Source organism: Microtus pennsylvanicus, chromosome 6 (genome assembly GCF_037038515.1).
Source record: "Microtus pennsylvanicus isolate mMicPen1 chromosome 6, mMicPen1.hap1, whole genome shotgun sequence".
In the NCBI taxonomy this organism is placed as follows: domain Eukaryota; kingdom Metazoa; phylum Chordata; class Mammalia; order Rodentia; family Cricetidae; genus Microtus; species Microtus pennsylvanicus.
This window is the reverse complement of record NC_134584.1, coordinates 104,828,243-104,848,821: the sequence shown is the minus strand read 5'-3', so window position 1 is coordinate 104,848,821 and position 20,579 is coordinate 104,828,243. Positions and strand designations below refer to the sequence as shown.

General features: G+C 51.6%; 1 protein-coding gene across 1 annotated transcript; it reads left to right on the top strand.

Moving 5' to 3' along the window:
* Window positions 1-843: 843 nt before the first annotated feature.
* Cdh16 (cadherin 16) lies at window positions 844-12,007 on the top strand. The gene is made up of 18 exons (XM_075978013.1): window positions 844-902; window positions 3,394-3,451; window positions 3,704-3,790; window positions 4,402-4,557; window positions 4,628-4,766; window positions 5,083-5,241; window positions 6,535-6,731; window positions 7,263-7,385; window positions 7,564-7,714; window positions 7,863-8,090; window positions 8,176-8,252; window positions 8,327-8,515; window positions 8,597-8,838; window positions 9,330-9,463; window positions 10,006-10,248; window positions 10,387-10,494; window positions 10,816-10,932; window positions 11,654-12,007. The coding sequence occupies exons 1-18, from the start codon at window positions 844-846 to the stop codon at window positions 11,749-11,751; spliced, it is 2,565 nt and encodes an 854-aa protein (XP_075834128.1). The 3' UTR covers window positions 11,752-12,007.
* Window positions 12,008-20,579: the final 8,572 nt, after the last annotated feature.

Genomic DNA, 20,579 nt, shown 5'->3' with positions numbered 1-20,579 from the left:
TGGCCTCCTGCATAGCTGGGGTTACCAGGCCAGCTCTCCTTCCAGGTTCTTTCTCTTTCCCTCCTTCCCTTCCTCTGTGTGTGAGAGATTCTGTGTGGCCGTGGCTGTGTATGCATGTGCACGGGCTACCGGGTATTTGGAGGCTAAAGGCGGATGTCAGAAGTCTCCCCAATCACTCTCACCTTGTTCTTCTTAAACAGAGTCTCTCCCTGAACCTGTAGCTTAGCAATGGAATAGACTGGCTAATCAGCAAGCCCCATGGATTTCCCTGTCTCCACTTTCCCAGTGCTGAGATTGTAAAAGCTTCACCTGGCTTTTACATGGGCGCTGGGAATCTGAACTTAGCTCCTTATTCTTTACTCAGTTAGCCATCTTCTTGGCGCCTCCTTCATCCTTCTTGACTGACACAGGTAGGAGTGTACCTGTAGGAGTCTTTACTTATCTACTGCTTCTTTTGTGTGTGTGGATTTGATTGCCCTTGGCTGTGGCTACCGTCTGAAAATGTGAAAAGGAAAATACCAGGCACCAACAATTCATACATTTTAAACTAGATGATGTTCAGAGCAATGTGATTAAAGCCATCTTAAGTCATCTAGCTCTGTCTCACTCAGGATGTGAGTCAGCCTTTGTCATGAGGATCCATGCTGCATAGGCTACCCACCTGTTAGTCACCATCAGAACCGCTTTCTAATGTCACAGTGCTAGTCACCAGATAATGCTCACAGAGCAATGACAGTGACAGTTTGTGTAGGCCGAAGACAGTGAAAAGGCAAGTATTGGAAGAAATACAATATAGAGAGATTTGGACCGGGCATCCACTGGGGGTCTTGGAATGTGTACCCCATGGAGAATGAGGATGCCTGCACATGTTTTCAGGAGCTGGCATTGCCGGTTGGTGATGGGTAGGAAGTGGCTGAGGGGGGAACTGCTACATAGGTCTGCTCATTCCCAAAGCCTGGAGGCAGCCTGGGACAAGCGCCCACTTTTTTTCATTCCACAAACTCTTGGGAGCCCTTGAGGCCTGGTTAGAACCCTAGCTGCAGCTCACTCAGTATCAAAAAGAAGTCTGAAGGCAGCTGCTCAGTGTGTAAAGGGGGAACCTCTACAACTCCCCCACACCCTCACCCAGACAGTATTAACTTCTCAAAGCTTCTGTTGCTTACACACCACAAACACACACACACACACACACACACACACACACACACACACTCCAGGCCCTGGGCAAACTGCTTAGCCCCTCTGTGCCCCAGTACATGACAAGAGGACAGAGGACAGTTCCCTTTCCATAATGGTGTGGGTAAGATAACAATGAGTGTCTGTCTGTCTGTCTATGTACAATGTGTATACACTCAAAGAAGTTCTGGGAGCTAGTTAATAAGCACCTGATATGCATGAGACCCACATATAGCACTAATCCAGACTGGGTGCCTCAGTGACCCCAAAGTAGATAACCTGCTTGTCCTGGCCCAGTTTCCATCCCGAGAAGCCAACCAGATGCACTGTGAGAAGTTCTCAGGGTCTTCTTACCCTCTCCCCTCATCCAAGACTTCCAGAAAACAAATCTTCTGCTGGATCTCCTTTGTGGGCCTTATTGGGGATGTATGGAGGCCCTGGTCAGCCCTGCAACCCCCTCAAAGACACCTGAGCTGGCTCAGTCTTCCCTTTTCTGCTTGGAGGCATGAGAGAGTGCAGTGCCTTGCCCTTGTCAGTGTTCAGGAGCCAATGTGAGGCTTGGGAAGCTTCAGGGGACCTCACAAGCTTCTGTTTCCATCTCCCTGAAGCATGGTCTGGAACCCCTAACACCGACTTGGGGTCATCTGCCCTTTGGGTTACACTTCCAGCCCCTTCCTTAATGTCACAAGTTGCTTAAGAGTACTTGGGGGCAGGACAAGGTCAGATGTCCTTCCCAGAGGGACTCCCAGGCTAATAAATGGGAGACAAGCTGGTGTCTTCTGTGCATAGTAGAGGCAGTTCATGGTGTGGAATGTGGAGGTGGTTCTAATCCAACCTATTCGCATAAGACAGTGGTTCTCAACCTGGGTAGTGACCCCTTTGTGGGTCAAATGACCCTTTCACAGGGGTCGCATATCAGATATCCTGCATGTCAGGTATTTATTATGATTCATAACAGTAGCAAAATTACAGTTATAATGGAGCAACAAAAATAATTTTATGGTGGGGGGTTCACAACAACATGAGGAACTGTATAAGTGTTGCAGAATTAGGAAAGTTGAGGCTTTCTTGGAAAAGGGGTTATTGGTGCTTTTTGCTAAAGTATGAGTAGGTACTTACTACCCTGACGAAGGGTGGGAAGAGCATTCCAGGCATAGGGAACGGTATCTGTGGAGATCTAGCTACAGATGCATTGCACAGAGGAGAAATGGGACCAGGTCTAAAGTCACACACACACAAAAAGTTGTGTCCAAGCCCAGAGGGCCAAGAAGTGCTCACTGAGCTGTGTCAAGGTGGGCGTGACAGACAGAGATCTGCCCACCTCCCAGGGCTGGCAGTCACGGATCCTGAGCAGTCCTAGCTTTCCAAAGTCAATAAGTAACTCGGAGTGGGGGGGGAGGACTAGGCGGGGCCAGGCCTGCTGCTGTGGGCCCAGTGGTATTTTCCACTCCTGACCGCCTACCTGCCCAAGTGTCCACTCTGCCCGGCCCCACCTAGCCCAACCTGCCGGAGCTCCCTGGAGAAGGATCTCTCACTCTCTCCTGGCAGCTGGACCAAGGAAGAGGCCTTGGGCATCAGTAGGTGAGGGGCTGGGAGCTCTCGGGTGGGCAGAGTTGAGCTTGGGAGTGGGGCTACCCTATCCTTCAGACATCTGGGTAAGAGTTCCCAGGGATCCGTCTTGTGGAGGAGAGTTGATAATGTTACACATTCTTAACCACGCGCCGAGGTCTGCAAAATGCAAAATGAGGACAGAGTTCTTGCCCTAAGGGCATTCTGTGTCTGGAGGGTGGTGGTGGGAAACAGGATAATCTCCAGAATGAATCCTCTTGTGGTCAAGTCCTCCATGACCTTGAGCAGGATCTGCCATTTGGGCCTTACCTGAAACATGGAATTGCTGGAAGTGACAGTCATCTGTCCAGCTTCTGTGATTTGGTGGAGTACTAAATAATTGGCACTTTGGGAGCTGTTGCGGGGCGGGAGTGCTACAGCAGGAAGGAGAAGGGGGATTGGAGATAAAAACTTCTGTGGTCCTCTTTGTGACAGGATGATTGGGCCTAGGGGCCTCATTTGGTCTGACCAAGAAGCTGAATCTTTACAACAGGCCTCTGGAGGGGGACTGGGAGACTAGGCTATAGTAAGAGCCCTCTGGTCATGTATACAGAATAGAACCCTTCTCCTTGACCCTCTGGGCTGGATTCTCACTTCCATGTCCCTCAGACCCACCTGGACCATGATCTCTGCCTGCCTGTGGCTGCTTTGCCTCGCTGTTATTCAGGTGAGCTGGGCCCAGAATTGTCCTTCAGAATTCAACCTTGGGAGTTAGCACCCTTGTCCCCAATCCCACCCGGACTCACCATCCTAGCCACAAAAGTAGTGTGGGAGTCAGGAGTTCAGAGTCAGAACTGTGGGCCTGCTGTGGAAGCAGGAAGCATAAGACGGGAGGGTGGATGGACTAAGATGTAGTAGGCTGGGGGGGGCGGGCAGCAATTCCCTCTTCCTGCCAGAACAAGGAGAGAATTTCCCATAGGCTTTCACCACCGAGGCCCAGCCTGCAGAGCTGCACGCGGAAGTCCCTGAAAACTATGGTGGAAACTTCCCTTTCTACATAATCAAGGTGAGCCTGAGAGCACGGTACTGTCCCATTACCCCAATATCATGTTTCTCCCACCTCTAGGTCTGTTCTCTTGGCTGCTTTGGTTCTCCTTTGAGTCCAGCCTTTTAGACAATGAGTGGGTTGATTCTAGCCTAGGCCATTTCATGAAACCTTGTCTAAAAAGGAAAAGAGATATTGGTGAAAAGGTCCCGCTTTAGAAAGAGGGTGTCAGGGAGCATGAAGAGCATCAGGTACTAAAGGAAAAGCTCTCGACTGGAGCTTTGGTTACTGGATTTGAGATTCCAGGCAATCGCCAGCTCCTTCTGAGACTCAGTTTCCCCATATTTTAAAAAGGGGCCTATAGGTAGAGGTGTTAGCCTCTAAGCCAGTGTTTCTCAACCTTCCTAATGCTAAGACCCTTTAATGCAGTTACTCATGTTGTGGTGACCCCCGACCATAAAATTATTTCATTGCTACTTCATAGCTGTGATTTTGCTACTGTTATGAATTGTAGTGTAGATATGCAGGACATCTAATATGCAACCCCTAAGGGAGTCGCTACCCACAGGTTGAGAACCACTAAGAGTCTAGCCCATACCCCTACTTCTTTTGACTCTGTTCTATCCCACCAGCTACCGTTACCCCTCGGGAGGGATAAAGGTCAGATTGTCCTATCAGGGGACTCAAGCACAGATGCTCAAGACCCCTTTGCTGTGGATCCTGAGTCTGGCTTTCTGGTGGCAACAAAGGCCCTGGACAGGGAGGAAAAGCCAGAGTACCAACTACAGGTATGACAGAGTGAGGTATAGGGGCAAGCCGGCAAGACAGGGCTGGGGACTAACTACCCTTTCTGGCCAGGTCACCTTGAAGTCTGAGGATGGACAAGTCTTGTGGGGTCCACAGCCCATGACTGTGCATGTGAAAGATGAGAATGACCAGGTACCCCAATTCTCCCAGGCCATCTACAGAGCTCGGCTAAGCCAGGGCACCAGGCCTGGTGAGTGACAAGGGCAACCAACGTGTGGTGACGTCAGGTAGACACTGATAGGACATCAGACGGTAAAGAGACAGTTACCGTCGGCACATCAGCAGGGTTCAAACCCTCCTCCAAGTTTGTCCCATTCTGTACTCTCCAACCCCATCAACAGTCCCATCTGCCCTGGGTCTCAGTTAGTTCATCTGGGAAATGGGATAACAATGGGTTTGCCTCCAGAATACAAGGATAAACATAGGAGGAAGCTCTGAGAAGACAGAGGGGAGGTACAGGAGACTCCCTGTCCCTACCACCCCTTACAGTACATCCCCGCCCCTAGGGATCCCCTTTCTCTTCCTTGAGGCTTCTGATGGGGATGCACCGGGCACAGCCAACTCAGACCTTCGATTCCACATCCTGAATCAGTCCCCAGCTCAGCCTTTCCCAGATATGTTCCAGCTGGACCCTCGACTAGGAGCTCTGGCCCTCAGTCCCAGGGGTAAGAATGACCTGGGTTTGATGGGGAAGAGAGCCATGGAATGATGGAGAAGGTGCCTCTAAGCCGTAAGTGATGGATGGGTTGGAGCTGAGATGACAGGCATTCTAGGCAGAGGCCAAGGCTGGGCTGTGCGTGGAGAATTTAGACATGGGACAGATGGAGACCAGATAGGAATGGGTGAAGGAGCTGTAGCAAGATCCCTCAGGGATGACAGCACAGTAGATCACTTCTGCAAGTTAGATCAGACGTTCAATTTACATGGATGGACAAGTGACTTAACCCAGTCAGCCACCTTTTCTCTCGTCCAGTCCCTAAATGACCTGTGGAGTCCATTTGTCCAACACTTGCTCATCCATATACTCTCATTCCCAAATTCCCACACAGTCAACCATCCATTCCCTCTTCCTATCATCTACCTATCTGCCCTCCTCCCCACCCTGGTCAACCAGCTACCTCCCCAATCCATCAACCTTTCACTGTGAAAGTGAAGTTGCAATCTGTCAGGTACTGTTGGATGCTCACGATGGTGATAAGAGAGATGTCTCTGCGTTTAAGAGCACTGTCTGCTCTTGCAGAGGCCCTGAGATCAATTCTCGGCACCCATGTGCCATTTCACAACCTTCTATAACTCCAGCTCCTGGGAATTGGATGCCCTCTTCTGGCCTTTGCTGGTACTTGCATTCACACAGATACACATATACACATAAATAAATAATAAAAATAAATCTTTTTTTTTAAGGACTAGCTCATCCCTTAACATTTTTCTTTCTTTTTATCTTTTTGAGTCTTTTAACAAATTTAATTGTGTGGAGCCAGGTAGTGGTGGCACACACCTTTAATCCCAGCACTTAAGAGGTAGAGGCAGCCGGATCTCTGTGAGTTTGAGGCCAGCCTGATATACAGAGTGAGTTCTAGGACAGAATCCAAAACTACAAAAAAAAAATTGTGTGCACACACACACATACACACACATGGGCACACACGTGTAATGTATGTGGGTGTTTTGCCTGCATATATGTCTATGAACCACATATAGCCTGGTGTCTATAGGAGAGGGCATCGGATCCCTAGGAACTGTAGTTACAGACAGCTGTTAGTGGCCATGCAGTGCTGGGAATCTAGCCTGGGTCCTCTGGAAGGGCAGCCGGTGCTCTTAACCACTGAACCCTCTCTCCAACCCCACATTATAATTGAACTCCTGTGATATACTTGCCTTTCTTTTTGGTACCAGCTGAAGATGCTTTGGGCCTTGCTCCCTGGGTCCATGCTCAGCTGACCTTCTATCCCTTCTAGGAAGCACCAGCCTAGACCCTGCCCTTGAAGGGCCTTACCAGCTGTTGGTACAGGTCAAGGACATGGGTGACCAGGCCTCAGGCCACCAGGCCATCGCCACTGTGGAGATCTCCATAGTACAGAGCACCTGGATACCCCTAGGGCCTGTTCACCTAGCAGAGAATCTACAGGTTGCATATCCACACAGCATTGCCCAGGTGAGAAGTGGCTATCAGTGGCTAGAGTAACCTCACAGCTAATGTCGCTAGGCCTGAGTCACACGGACACTTGTGGGAGCTTGACCCCCATTCCTTCCTGAGATATATACTTCCGTCTAGAAAGTGGGTAGTAAGGCCTGGGACCAAGCATTCAGCCCATCATGTGCTGTCCTCTAGTAGCTGTGATTCTGTGTTCTGACATCCCCAACTTGCCTAAGGCTTCCTCCGAGAAAACGGCTGCCAACTTTCGCTACCATGGGGATTGTCGCCCAAGCCAGGAATGTCTCCGGCCTTTTCTAGGAATGCTTTGGGGTCAGGCCCAGACTGAGAAAGCAGAAAATAAAATAAGCTGGTCATTTGGGCACTTTGGAAAAGGTTCAGGCTTGAAGTAGGGTAAGGTTGTCACAAGTAGCTAGCCACATGCTCTTAGGGTCCGGGCTCCTTGGCTGGGAATCAGTTGGGGGTAAAGACTGGCCTAGATGCTTCCTGCCTCTCAGACTGAAGTGTTTTCACTTTATGTCCTCCTCACAGGTCCACTGGGATGGAGGAGACGTACATTATCAACTGCAGAGTCAGCCTGCAGGACCCTTCAACGTGGATGCGGAGGGGAGAATCCATGTAACCGCAGAGCTGGACCGAGAGGCCCAGGCTGAGGTGAGGTGAGAGGGAAACATGGGGCGGACTGGAGGGTGCTCTCTCACATCCCCCACAGATGCCAAGGCAATGAAGACAACCCAGAAGAGCTGGGACTAGCCACCAGAAGGGACTTCAATCCACTCCAGTCCGGAGCTACCCTTGACCCTGATCTGAAGCTCTCCACTGCCCACCACAGTACCTGCTCCAAGTACGAGCTCAGAATTCCCGTGGTGAGGACTTCGCGGAACCCCTGGAGTTGCAGGTGGTGGTCATGGATGAGAATGACAACGCCCCTGTCTGCTCCCCGCATGACCCAGCAATCAGCATCCCTGAGCTCAGCCCCCCAGGTGCGCTGGAAGCCTTGTCAGGAGGGAGGGAAGGGTAGACTTCCTGGAAACCATGTTGCTTCTTTGGGGTGAGTCTAGCTTCAGAGTTCTATATCAAAGACACACACACACATGAGCTCAGGAAGTGGATGGGGGTGTTGTCTTGCAGGAACTGAAGTGATTACGCTGTCAGCAGAGGACATGGATGCCCCGGGATCACCCAATTCCCACGTTGTATATCGGTTGTTGAGCCCTGAGCCTGAGGTAGGGGCTGAAGAAAAAGCCTTCGAGTTAGATTCTACCACAGGCCGTGTAACGCTGGGAACTGCCCCACTCCACCCAGGCCAGGACATCCCGCTTCAGGTGCTGGCTGTTGACTCAGCAGGATCAGAGGGTGGTGAGTACCCTGGGGATGATGACCCGGGCCCCTTCCCCTCTGTGCTCCTACTGGGACCTCACCAGCAGTCCCTCCCCTGCATCAGGTCTCAGCAGCACATGTGAGGTGGCGGTCACCATCACAGACGTCAACAACCATGCCCCTGAGTTCATCACTTCCCAGGTAAGCTGACATAAAGCTATGGAGAGCATTAGGAGGGTGCTGGTGGTGTTTACCAGACATCTCCATCTCTCCAGATTGGACCTGTAAGTCTTCCTGAAGATGTGAAGCCGGGGGTTCTAGTGGCCACCCTTACAGCCACTGATGCTGACCTTGAGCCTGCCTTCCGCCTTATGGACTTTGCCATTGAAGAAGGAGACCCGAAAGGGATCTTTGACCTGGCCTGGGAGCCAAACTCTGATCATGTCCAGCTTAGACTCCGAAAGGTTAGGCTGTAGAGAGTGGGGAAGGGTCACAAGTGTGCCGTGGCCTGACCCACACAGTGACCCAGAACTCACTGGTTCCAGAACCTCAGCTATGAGGCAGCTCCTCTTCACAAGGTGGTAGTGGTAGTGCGGAACGTGGAGGAACTGATGGGCCCAGCCCCAGGCCCTGCAGCCACAGCCACAGTGACTATATTGGTGGAAAGGGTGATACCGCCCCTCAAGCTGGACCAGGAGAGCTATGAGACAAGCATCCCAGTGAGCACCCCAGCTGGATCCCTCCTGCTGACCATTCATCCCTCAGAGCCCACTAGCAGAACCCTCAGGTGAGCCTCTTACCTAGCCTGGGCTTCCCCTGCTTGAGAAACTCATTTTGTGTATGGCCTAGAATATTCCTCCAACTTTGACTACTTCCAAGGTTCTGACTCCTGGAGGGTCACGGCTGGATGAAGTAGGCACGCATGAAGGAAGTGTTTAGGCCCCAGGGGAGCTCTAATTACTCCTCCTTAAGGGAGCAACAGCAGACTGAAGCTGTGCCTGGGTCTAAGCCCTCCAGACTCCTGGGCAGGATGCTCTGAAACAAGCAGGTCTCTGCCCTGCTCCCTGGGTCCTAATAATCCTTCCCTACCTACACCTTAAACTCCCCATCACCAACGAATTCTAAAACTGGCCAACTGGGCTCAGAGCACTGCTGTTGCCCCTGAATCCCAGAAAGGATACAGGATTTGAGTAGACCACATCATTCTGGGAGTTCCTGGGCAGGAACCTGTATGCTGTTCCAGCGCCTCCCCAAACACACATCTTCTTTGGGCCCCAGGTTCTCCCTGGTCAATGACTCAGAGGGCTGGCTCTGCATCAAGGAGGGCTCTGGGGAGGTGCACACAGCCCGGTCCCTGCGGGGTGCCAAGCCTGGGGACACCTACACAGTGCTCGTGGAGGCCCAAGACACAGGTATGATCCAGCAGCAGTGGCATGTCCTCAAAGGAGCGCAACTCCACATGGAAACTTTATAGGAAAACCACCACCCTTCAAGTCTGCCATTCAGAATTTCCCTTGGGCTTCTGAGGGTGTCAACTCCGGGGGCAGACAAGACAATGAGTACTAGATGAGGGAGGTGAGAGGAGGGCCGGAGCTGTGTCTGAGGCTGGAACGCTGGGAGATGGGGCAGGTGTGGGAAACTGCGGACGATACTCCAATGGGATAAACATCCGGTCCTGGGAGGGCATGTCAGGAAGGATACTTCAGGAATTCCATGGAAGTTAGAAGAGATGCTCTCCCCCAGGTTAGGTCATGTCTGGGTGGTAGCATCAACAATGAGACAGATTTGGCATCGAGAAAGAGGCTGGTGGGCTAACAGTTGTTCGAATGGTGAAAGGATGAAGGACATGATGAGGAAGAAACTGATCTAGGGGTGGGAAGAAGGGGTCGGGGGCAGGAGTGTGGAGGGACCAGCCCAAGTTCTCTATGGCTTACCCTCACCCCCAATAATGCAGATGAACCAGGGCTGAGCACTTCTGCCACCATCGTGGTCCATTTCCTGAAGGCCTCTCCCGTCCCAAGATTGGCTGTAGCCCCTGGGCCCAGCAGACACCTCTGTACACCCCGCCAAGACTACGGTGTGGTTGTCAGTGGGGCCAGTGAGGATCCTGACCAGGCCAACAGGCATGGTCCCTACAGCTTTGCACTTGGTCCCAACCCCACCATGCAGCGGGACTGGCGCCTCCAGCCTTTCAATGGTACGTGTCTAGGGAAGGGAATGAGGCTGTGGAGGGTAGACTCACTTGGAAGTGAGATGGGTAGGGGGGTTGTAGGGGAGCAGTTCCGATGGAGACTATCCAGGCTAGTAACCCTAATCATTTTCTGCAACCCAACAGATTCCCATGCCTACCTAACCTTGGCCTTGCATTGGGTAGAGCCAGGTGAATACATGGTACCTGTGGTTGTCCACCACGATGCCCAGATGTGGCAACTCCAGGTCCAAGGTGAGGCTGGGACTTGAGTGCAGCCAAGATTGGCATCTTTAATTCCTGAGGGAGCCATCAGGGTACGGAGGAAAGAGCCTGGGTATACATCATACAAGCTCACAGAGACAGCACAGGCCCATACATACTTGCATATCTGTAACTGGGCCCACATATCTGCGTACATCCTGCCACATACACAGAGGAGTATGCCCCTTCCCATGCACATACCTGCAGAGGTGTGCACGAAAACATCTGCACACACATGGCAGTTTTCCAGACAGGAGGTTCCAAGCCGCTGGGAGGCCTCTCTAACACTCTCATCTTCACTGCCCACCCCAGTGTTCGTGTGTCGCTGCAATCTGGACGGCCAATGCATGCGCAAGGTGGGCCGCATGAAGGGAATGCCTACGAAGCTGTCAGCAGTGGGTGTCCTCTTGGGTACCCTGGCAGCCATAGGTAATGGAGACTGGGGTTTTTCATGGGTGAGAGTGATGAATGGTTGGGGGCCAAGGTCTTCAACATTGTCCCTTGTCCCCACAGTGTCCACAGATCTGGAAAGCGAATCCTCTAAGTCCCCTAGTCATTATGCACCACCCTCGGTATCAGCCATCCTGGGCACCCCAGGGAAAAGCATTTACTATAGCACATTGTCATTCATTGCCTATGCATGGGGTCCTATAGTGCACACATGATGGAATCCTTCCCACAGCCAGGGAGTTTGATCCTGCTGTCTCTCAACTTTGGTAATGAGGTCACAATGACTCAGAAAGGCTAGGTGACTTGTCCACGATTACACAGCCTGTGCAGAAAAGTCCAAGTTGCCCTCTCCATCCCCTTTGTTGTGTGATGGGTTCCTCGCTGGTTCTTGTAGAAAGCTGTGAGGTGTTAATAGTTCCCTGGCTTTCCCATGAACCCCATCTGATCAGACTCCAGACAGAGAGAGCTTTTATCTTGAAAGAGTGTCTCACTCAGTTGTTGCCAGCTGGAACTCACTGTAGCCTAGACAGGCCTTGACCGTATCATCTTCCTGTCTCAGCCTTCTGAGAAGGTGGCCTAGGGGAATGGAGACACTGTCTAGAAAATGTTATATAGAGAATCAATACCAATGTCGGGGAGTTAAGAGGGGTACCCTTCTCCTCCCTGCTACGGGCTTACCCATTCTTCTTGGGCCCCTCAGGCTTCATCCTCATTCTTGTCTTCACCCACCTGGCCCTGGCAAGGAAGAAGGACCTGGATCAGCCAGCAGACAGTGTTCCCCTGAAGGCAGCAATGTGAGCCATCCAAGCAGCCCCAACTGGGAGGTCGGCCCCTCCTCCATCTGAGCTCACTGAGAAAGGACCCAGTGCCCAAGATACACTGGAGACCAAGACAGAGGAAAAGCTCTTCGTCTTCCTGGAGTGGAGGCACTGTCACCAGGCATGTCCCCAAAGCTTGAACACTAACTTTACAGGATGGCTATGGGAACACTCCAAATGGCAGCTCTTTGTCCAATAATAAAGGCTCAGAGAGCCATGCTGGACCCTGTAAACGATGCTTGCACTGCACGTCTGTGTGTGCGTGTGTGGATGAGCACACCTGCCCCTCCATGCCTGCCCCCTCTCCTGCTATACAGGAGACTTGGTGGGGTCACTTGTAAAGAAGGACACAAGGGCATCATCTGGGCTGTTGGTAGGAATTTGGGGTCAATGCAAGTTGGGTCTCCAAGAGCCTACCAGCCGCAAGCCCTAGGGTGACTGTGCAGGTAAGGTGAAGGAATGTCTTTCCAGGAGTCGTTCCTGTGTGTTTAGGACATCGCTATGCTATGGGGGCACAGTCTTGTTAATCTGTGTCTTCCATTCATGTGTGAGCACACTTAGGGTCCTGTGCATGAGCCACGTATGCTCAGGATGGGCAGAGGTCCCTCAGCCTCTAGAGGAGTTGAGGACCCTTTGAGGTGGGGACAGAGAGCTAAAGCTGGGAATGGTTCCTTCTGTCCTAGCGCAGGATCCACACCACTCTGGATCTCACCCACAGGAGAACGTGGGCCCTAGGCACCAAGAGTTGATGGTGGTAAACCATGGGGAAAAGAGAGAACAGCATCAGTGGGGCCCAGCCCTATTTTTAGGAGATAATCTCTCTGCTGCTGGGCAGTGCTATGGGATAGGGGCCAAGTCCAGGCAAGAAAGACCAGGGCAGGCATCCTGGCTGACCTGCAGGCCATCCCCAGTCACCCTGGACTCAGGAACCAACACCTCGCACACCTACACGGGTTATTCCACTGACCACCCCAGCACAAGCAGGGCCTTCCCCGCCCTACTACCACATTCTGTTCTCTGCCTTCGCTCAGAAGTCTTCCACGTGCAAAGCGCCCTTCTGGAGGTAACATCTCCATCAGCCTTCTAGGGCTGGGTGAATTATTGGCTCCATATTCAAGTAGATGATCTTGAAGGTCAGAAAGGTTAACACAACATATCTGGTAGTCTGGAGCCAGAGTACAAGAACCAACTTTGTGTCTGAGGTCTATGTGACCTCTGTAAAGGTGTCCTCAATCTTCTGGTCTCTGCTCCCTCAAGATCCCCCAGCAGTACCTTAGAGATCACCCAACCAGGTCCTTCTGGTAAAACTGAGAAAGTGGGCTAAAAAGAGGAGGGTGGGTTCATGCAGCATCCAAGTTGGAATCTTCATGCTCTCTGGCTCCTTGTTATGGATGGATATGAGCAGCTGGGTAGGAGAGTGTGCAGATGGATGGACGGGTGAATGAGTAGTTGGATGGATTAGTATATAGATGGATGATGGATGGCGGTAATTAGGTAGATGAGAAACCAATGAAGGAAAGGATGGGATCCCAGCACAAGTGGAGGCGTCTGTCCCAGTTGGACAGCTTCTGCCTTGAATTTCCGGCATCAGGTAGAGGATGACCACTAATGTCAAAAGGCTCAGACTCCCTGAGCATCTGTAGATGCAAACTGTCCCGTTATGCATAGCTCCATTCTAGAGAAGAAGCTGAGGATCACGTAGGATCACAGCATGCCTGACTCACAGAAGGAGAAAAGCACATAGTGAACGAGTTGGTGTGTACCTGGAAGGATTCATGTTAGTGAGGTCCTACACCATAGTAAGACAAGGTGTGGAGGTGGAGGTGAGTGTAGGGGTAAGGGTCATGCGGTCAGTGGTCCAGTATGAGCAGAAGGCGCCACCGTGCCTGCTTCATCCTTGCTGTGTATTTCATAAGATTTCCTCATCTCTCTGAGCCTCCGTTTACTGATTTATAAAACGAGGTTTCAGGGAGAACTACATTATATAATTGCAAAATGCATTTAGCACATAGCCAGGCACATTGTAGTGGTCATTGTGGCTTTCCCCAGATCAGTATCTGCAGCCCACAATCATATTCCCTGGAGGCATCTGAGGCCCAAGCTTTGGAGAAGTACGGAGAAGAGCCTGGATCCAGCACCCACGGGCACTGCTAGGTCCCTGCTGTGGGCTCACTCTGGTTCTGTGATGTGAGGGGTGTCACAGAATTCTGACCGGGCTGGGGAGGTAAGGGGTCTGCACAGCAGGGGACCATGCTCCCAGCTCTCCCAGGCCCCTTCAGAGGCACAGGGCCAGATCAAAGGGACCCAGCTCTGAAGCTCGGGAGGCGGGCTTGAAAAGAATGTAAACACAGAGATATTTTTAAACTTTTTCCAGGCTCAGCGATAGAGCTTTTGAAGCTGGAGGCCCCCAAGGTCAGTCCAGATCTCACCCCCAAAGAATGAAACAATCTTAGGACCCCAGAGACCCACACACAGCTCCACCGACCCCAGGGCTCTAGCTTAAGCCTCGGGGAAGAAGGTCTTTCCCGTGGTCTCATTTCCAAACCATCCTGCAGTAGCAGTAGACATTAGTTTGTACTTTGAAGACCCCAGAGGGAAGGCAGGACCCCAGCAATACAGCAGTGGTGGAGAGCCACTTGCAGGGCTGGTGTTGGGAAACTGAGCATGGGACCCTTCGGTGGCCCTGCCACTCTATCAGGCACATGTTTATGTGAGCCTGTGAGTGTGTAAGTGTGGTGTGGTCTTCTCTGTGTGGTGTGGGAATGTGTATAAGTACGCAAGGAGCCCGTACACCATCCCTTCTCTTCCCTTAGCATCCGTGACTGCCTCTCTGTGAGTTAGTGGGTAACTTAGAAGGACAGAAGGCAGGCTGGAGGGTAAAGGAGCAGGGTCATGAAAATGAGGTGATGGAGACGGCAAGAGACTGGTGTGGGACCAGGTTGCTGGTTTCCATGGTGAGTCAGGCTGAGAGAGTTATAGAGGCTAGTGATGAGAGGGCTTGGAGACTCAGAGGCCTTAATTACAATCAGGTGGCACAGTGATTCAGAAACATGGGAACAAGGCTTCCTGAATCTGCCCCCTTCCTGTGTCACAGCTACACTGACCACGGGGTCCATGACTACAGATTCTTCCCTCAGAGTAATGTGGTCCTTTCATCCTTGCAGGAGGGCCGAAAGGAGACTCGCGCAGAGGTAACAACACAGCATTCATCTTTACCCTATGACCATACTCCAGGAACAGCTTCGCATAGGACACAGGGATCCTACCCCATCTGAATCCCCACTGGCTAGGGTCAGAGTTCTCAAGGGCATTCATAACCCAGGCAGAGCTGCTATTATCAGGGACCATAGCCTGGGGGAGAGGATCCAGCTAGCTGTCACTCAGACTTCATAGAATGCTATGCCACTTTGTCCTGAGAGAGAGGAGCATCCAGCTCTAGATCACACTGCTCCGCTGTGGAGATTTGAAACCCACAAGCAATGTGGCTTCCTTCTGGTCCTCCTCTAGAGCTGCAGGAGCTGAAGTTGAAGCTGGCACTTCACCATGTGTGGTAGACCTTGGGCACAGAGTAACAGGCAGCTGAGCGAGGCTGGCACTGATGGCGAGGGGACCGAAGACTTCTCTAAGCTGTGATGCCCCCGTGTGTGCCCCCTCACCAGGCTGTGCTATTCTTATTCACTGGGTGATGGCAGTAGGGACAGAGATAGGGACCAGTGGGAGACAGTCATGAGCACAGGCCCCTTATCTGACACGTTCCCTGGAAACTTGGCTGGGGCAGCTGCTCTCTGGAGGCCCAGGCAGAGGGGGAGCAGGTGGTCACAGGATGGGTGGGGGTTGGGCTGTCTGCAGGCGCTGTCTCTCCTACAGCAAGGCAGGTTCCTCTCAGAACTGACCTGGGCTTTCCAAGGGAATTTCTTTCCCTATGTCTTCACCTATACTCATTCAACACACACAGAACACACCTCCATTGTTCTCGTAGCAGAGCTTTGGCCTCTTCGGAGGGCAGTAGGTTTGCTAGCTCAGTGCGGACGCTGCCTCTAGAGTACAGCACCAGCCTGGGTGCCATAGCCCCAGCTGCTTCCTACCTGCGAGACCTTCCTTAGGAATGTCACTTGGCTTTGGGGTGGGGGCAAGCATTGTTTATTTGTTGAGACAGGGTCTCATTGATTCCAGGCCGGCCTCAAGTTCTCAGAGAATGATAACCTTGAATTTCTAATCTTCCTGACTGTCTCGAGTGATGAGGTTACAGGTATGTGTTACCATGCCCAATTTATCCAGGGGTGGATATAGAGCCCAGGACTGCCTATATGTTGGGCAAACACTATACCAACAGAGATACATCTTTGAGCTTCACCTTCCTCAGCCCTTTTCTGGGTTACTATATGGATGACAAGGTCAAACAGTGGGAAGGAAAGCTAAGCATGAAACTTGTATGGGTGTGCGTATGTGATCATTGGTGTGTGTGTGTGTGTGTGTGTGTGTGTGTGTGTGTGTACACGTACATAGGAGCTCATGTGGAGGGGCTAGGATGGAGGGAGGAAGTCATATGGGGCCCCCACCTTTGGAAACTCCCACCCATGGATTTTCCATTGGCACGTCGGCACCCTCTCCCCAAAAATAGGTCCTGCAAGCCGAGTGCGACAGTGCCCAGGCTGAGGGGCCTTTTTTTAGCTGCCCTCCGACTGTCAGCACTTGAACAACTGCTATTTCCAGCCCCAACGCCTAGAGGAGCAGGGCCAAGTGGACTGCGGCTCACTCAGTTGGCCTGGCTGGCTCCCTGACGGTATCCCCAAGGGGCCAGTCCTGCTGTTGATACCCCGCACTGCAGCAAGGTGCTTGGGGGTAGAGGCCTCAGCATCCCCCTCCAGAGAGCTGCAGATATTGCAAAAAAAAGTCCATCACATTTATGGAGTTCATCCCAAGGACCACCACCCATTCTCCACCCAGATAAGAACACCCATGGGGCTCGCTGAGATAGTATAAACGGAACCCTGACTCAACACAGGCGGACACCTTGTTGGCCTTAGAGGTGGTGGGGGGCAGCTACTACTATTGTTGTCACCATAGCTGCGGTCATTCTAGCGTTGTTGTTATGGTAACTCTCTAAGAATCAGGCTTTCTTTCAGTATTTTGTTTGTGTTTGTTTGTGAGATAGGATAGGCTTGTTCCCTCTGGGATTTTGAACGTTTAACGAGCCCTCCTCGGCCTCCTAGCAATGTGATTCCAGCCATTGACCAGCATGCCCAGCTTCTTTCTGGTCTTTTTGTCTGAACATCTTTCCTCGATGGACTCAGGACATAGTTCCTCCTCCTCTGTAGCCATACACACATCTTTTTTTAGCACTAAGGAGTCCCATTGGGAATGGATCCCCTTCTCTATAAATAGTTTTGGGGTTCATAATTCCATTGGTTATGAATCACTTGACCTTCCAGAGTTCATGTGAGTATGTTCACAACCTCTGTCACCTCCTCAAATACCATCTGTTACTGTCCCCAAAGCATCCCGACACCCTGAATTCTGGAAGTTAAGTTCTAGATACTAAATCTCTAAATGGCCCCTGTACCTGGATTCTAGAACCCTCTAACTAAAAAAAGAATTTCTGGCTGTTTAAGTGCACAAGACATTGGACAGCAATGCCCTGAGATCTTTGGCCATGATACGCACAGACATAGGAGTATAACGTGTAGGGATGACAGGCTGTATGGATTCTGGGAAGAGGCTAGGGAAGGGAAAGAAAGGGAGTGTGGCTGAGCCTGGCCTTCCCCTTCCAGTCGGGGTTATTTCCCAGTAGGGCAGCAAGATCACTTGAGGCTGAGGCCACATAATCCAGCCTTGTCCCAAGTGGTTAGTGCACAAGGTGAGACTTCCTCATTACCCAAAGGATTAAAAATAGGTCCCAAGTGATGGGCTGCAATCCATGCCCAGAACCACCAGGGTTATTCTGAGAGTGACAGGCACCAGGCCAGGTTAGGCCTTGGGCAGGAGGTACTGAGCTGGAAGTGGCATCCTCAGCTTGTGGGCACACTGCCCTTTGGGGACTTCTAAGCAGGAATGGGAGAGTGGCACCATGTGCCATCAATAGGTGGGGGCTACAACCCTGATGCAGTTATGTGACCTTGGCCAAGCCATGTAGCATCTTAGATTTTCAACTTCCTTCTGAAAGTATAGGAATGCTGACCTCTGCTTTTAGAATGGCCGAGTGAATTGGTGAAGTCAATAGACAGTACTCACAGATATGCCAGCCCAGAGCCCGGGGCTTGGAGGCAGAGAGGGCAAGGGCATTGCCTGAGGGGCCCTCTAGCAGAAAGGGCCCTGCTCCTTCACTTCTGAAGGAGGGCCAGGCACAAAGCACACAGCTGAAAAGGCTTGTGGAGATTTTCCAGGAACAACTCCATCCAACCGGAGAATTCTGTTCCCAGCTCTGCTGCCCAAAAGCCAGGCTGAAGAAGTACTCCAGCCCATTCTGGTTCTGCCCAGCTTCTGGTCCTTGCCTGCTAAGCCCAGCGAGTCGCATACCATATTCTCTCACCTTGGGTGACGGGACCTGAGATGCCCGAGGCTGCCAGCTGCCCCTGGAGGTCCTGGCACAGAGTAGCATTGAGCAGGGCACAGAACAGCACCGAGCACACATGGTTGGTCTTCTCCTGACCCCTATCCCTTTAAGGCCATCCCCTTTTCCTTCATGCAGCCTGTACTAGAATTCCCCCTAGACATGAGCCCTGGCTTCAGATGAGCACAGAAAAACTGGCATGCTCGACACTGACTTGGGGACAGTTGGGTACTTGACTCCGCTCAGGATTAGGGAGGTGACGAAGGCAGGTAGAGAGGGAAGAGTAGGTGAACTGCCTAGGAAAAGGCTCAGAGATGTGACCAAGCTCAAGGACCAAGACTACTATTTCCTCAAGGCTGAAACTTGGGTCTTAGGTGGCCTGACTGATACCATGACAGAGGCATAGGGCCAGGCAAACTGAACCCAATCGTGTACTGACCTAGACTTGGGCCTTGATCCCTTCCTAGCCCAGGCCTCTTCCCTCCACATCTACCCCTTGCAGGGTAGGATCCTTTAGAGGGGCCAGGCTGGCCAATTGGAAGTCCCAAATACAGGTATTAGAGGAACAGCCAGGGACACAGCTCTGCTCCTTGCAAGGTGACTTTCACCCACAAAATGCATCATCTACCCACACTGGTTCCTAGAGAGTTTCTGGATACCTGGACCCAGTAAAGCAAAGCACTTGTCTGGTTCTAGCTGAACCCCCCCCCACACACACACACACACCCCTGCCACTCTGTTTCAACTTAAGCCCTGTCCCCAGCCCCATCCAATTTTGGCCACCATCTCCCACAGTGAGGAGGGGCCTCGTGGCTGATTCCCCAAAGCTGGCGCCAAGGTTTATGAGCCAGTGCAGAAGTCTCTGGGAGCCATATGGGTGGAAAAAGTTACCCAGCTCTAAATCAGCCAGTCTTAGAATGATCTCATCCCCTTCCCAAGATAGTCTCCCTCCCCTCCCCCACTGTTTGCCTGGCCAATGGGGTAAGTCACGAGGGAGCTGGTGGAAGAGTAACCGTGAGGGATGGGAGAAGGATTTCAACTCGGGGTCACGCTGTATGTTCTGTCGATCTCCTATGGCGCTTCTTATTTATAAAGTCGTCTATTAAAGTTCTCTGGTCACTGTTCGCTTTTCCACAGTCAACATTTAAAGCCTGTTGGAATGGCTGCCTCAGGGTCTGTGACTCCTGCTGGGTGAAGTCACGTCAACACTGTTTCTCTCTTACAAACACCGATGCCATGACCATTTTTGTTCAAATGCCCTGGTATAGCTGCCTGGCCCACCCTTCCTCCCTCTTGCCCTCTGAAATAAACTTTCACAGGTGTTGGGTGGGAAAGCAAACCTCACGGTATGCCTAAGGGGTTCCGGGCCCATCTCCAAGCTAGAGATACCAGTCCCGGGGCAAGATGAGGGGACTGAGTCAGAAACCACCAGGGCAAGACCATAGGATCTGGAGAGAGAGCCTGACCAAGGTTTGCTGACCCCTCATGCTCACTGGAGGCAGACATTCCCTGTCTCCCCCAGCCCCAAAGCCCCAGCTGGCTGGGGACACCGGGAAAATCCATACATAGGATCCCTGACCCTTGCTAGGAAATTTATCAATACAGCTCCAGTCCATCACAGACAGAGGTCCTAGCCAAAGGGCAGATCCCTTCTATTTCTTTCAGTTCGCACCTTGCCAAGTGATACCCCAACTTTTGCTTAGGTTGCTCCTGTGGACCCTCACTCCTTCCTAGAGTGCTGTGGATCCTTCGTGCAGCTGCGGGAGCACATTCTTCTCAGAGGAATAAATATTCAACCCAGCTGCGTGATTACAAGGAAGAAATTGTGACGTCAAGCACCACGGTTTGGAGATTAGCTCTGCCTTACTATGTTTACGACCTGGGGCACTACAGTTTAGCTGCCCAGCTTCAGATCTTCTGAGTATAAAATGGGATGCTAACACTTCTTCAAGGGGTTGTGTGAAGGTTAAATAAGATAGTACATAGTTTTTGTTTTGGTTTGTTTTTTTTTTTTTTTTGAGAGAGAGTCTCAGGACAGCTTATGTTGGCCTCAAACTCAGTATGTAGCTGAAGATAACTTTGAAATCCCTTCTACCTCCAGAGTGCTGGCATTATAGGTCTGTGCCACCATACCAGCTTTGAGGTTTTGTTGTTGTTTGTTTGTTTTTGAGAGTTTCAATACATATCCCAGGCTAGAACTAACGAACCACAGACCTCTTGCCTCAGCCTGCCCATCACTGGGAGTACAGGCAGGAGTG

Coding starts and splice junctions, on each gene's coding strand:
- Cdh16 (XM_075978013.1), top strand. CDS start 844: ATGGAGAATGAGGATGCCTGCACATGTTTTCAGGAGCTGGCATTGCCG. Junction 903..3,393: donor GCATTGCCGGTTGGTGATGG/GTAGGAAGTGGC, acceptor CATGTCCCTCAG/ACCCACCTGGACCATGATCT. Junction 10,495..10,815: donor GTGGCAACTCCAGGTCCAAG/GTGAGGCTGGGA, acceptor TGCCCACCCCAG/TGTTCGTGTGTCGCTGCAAT.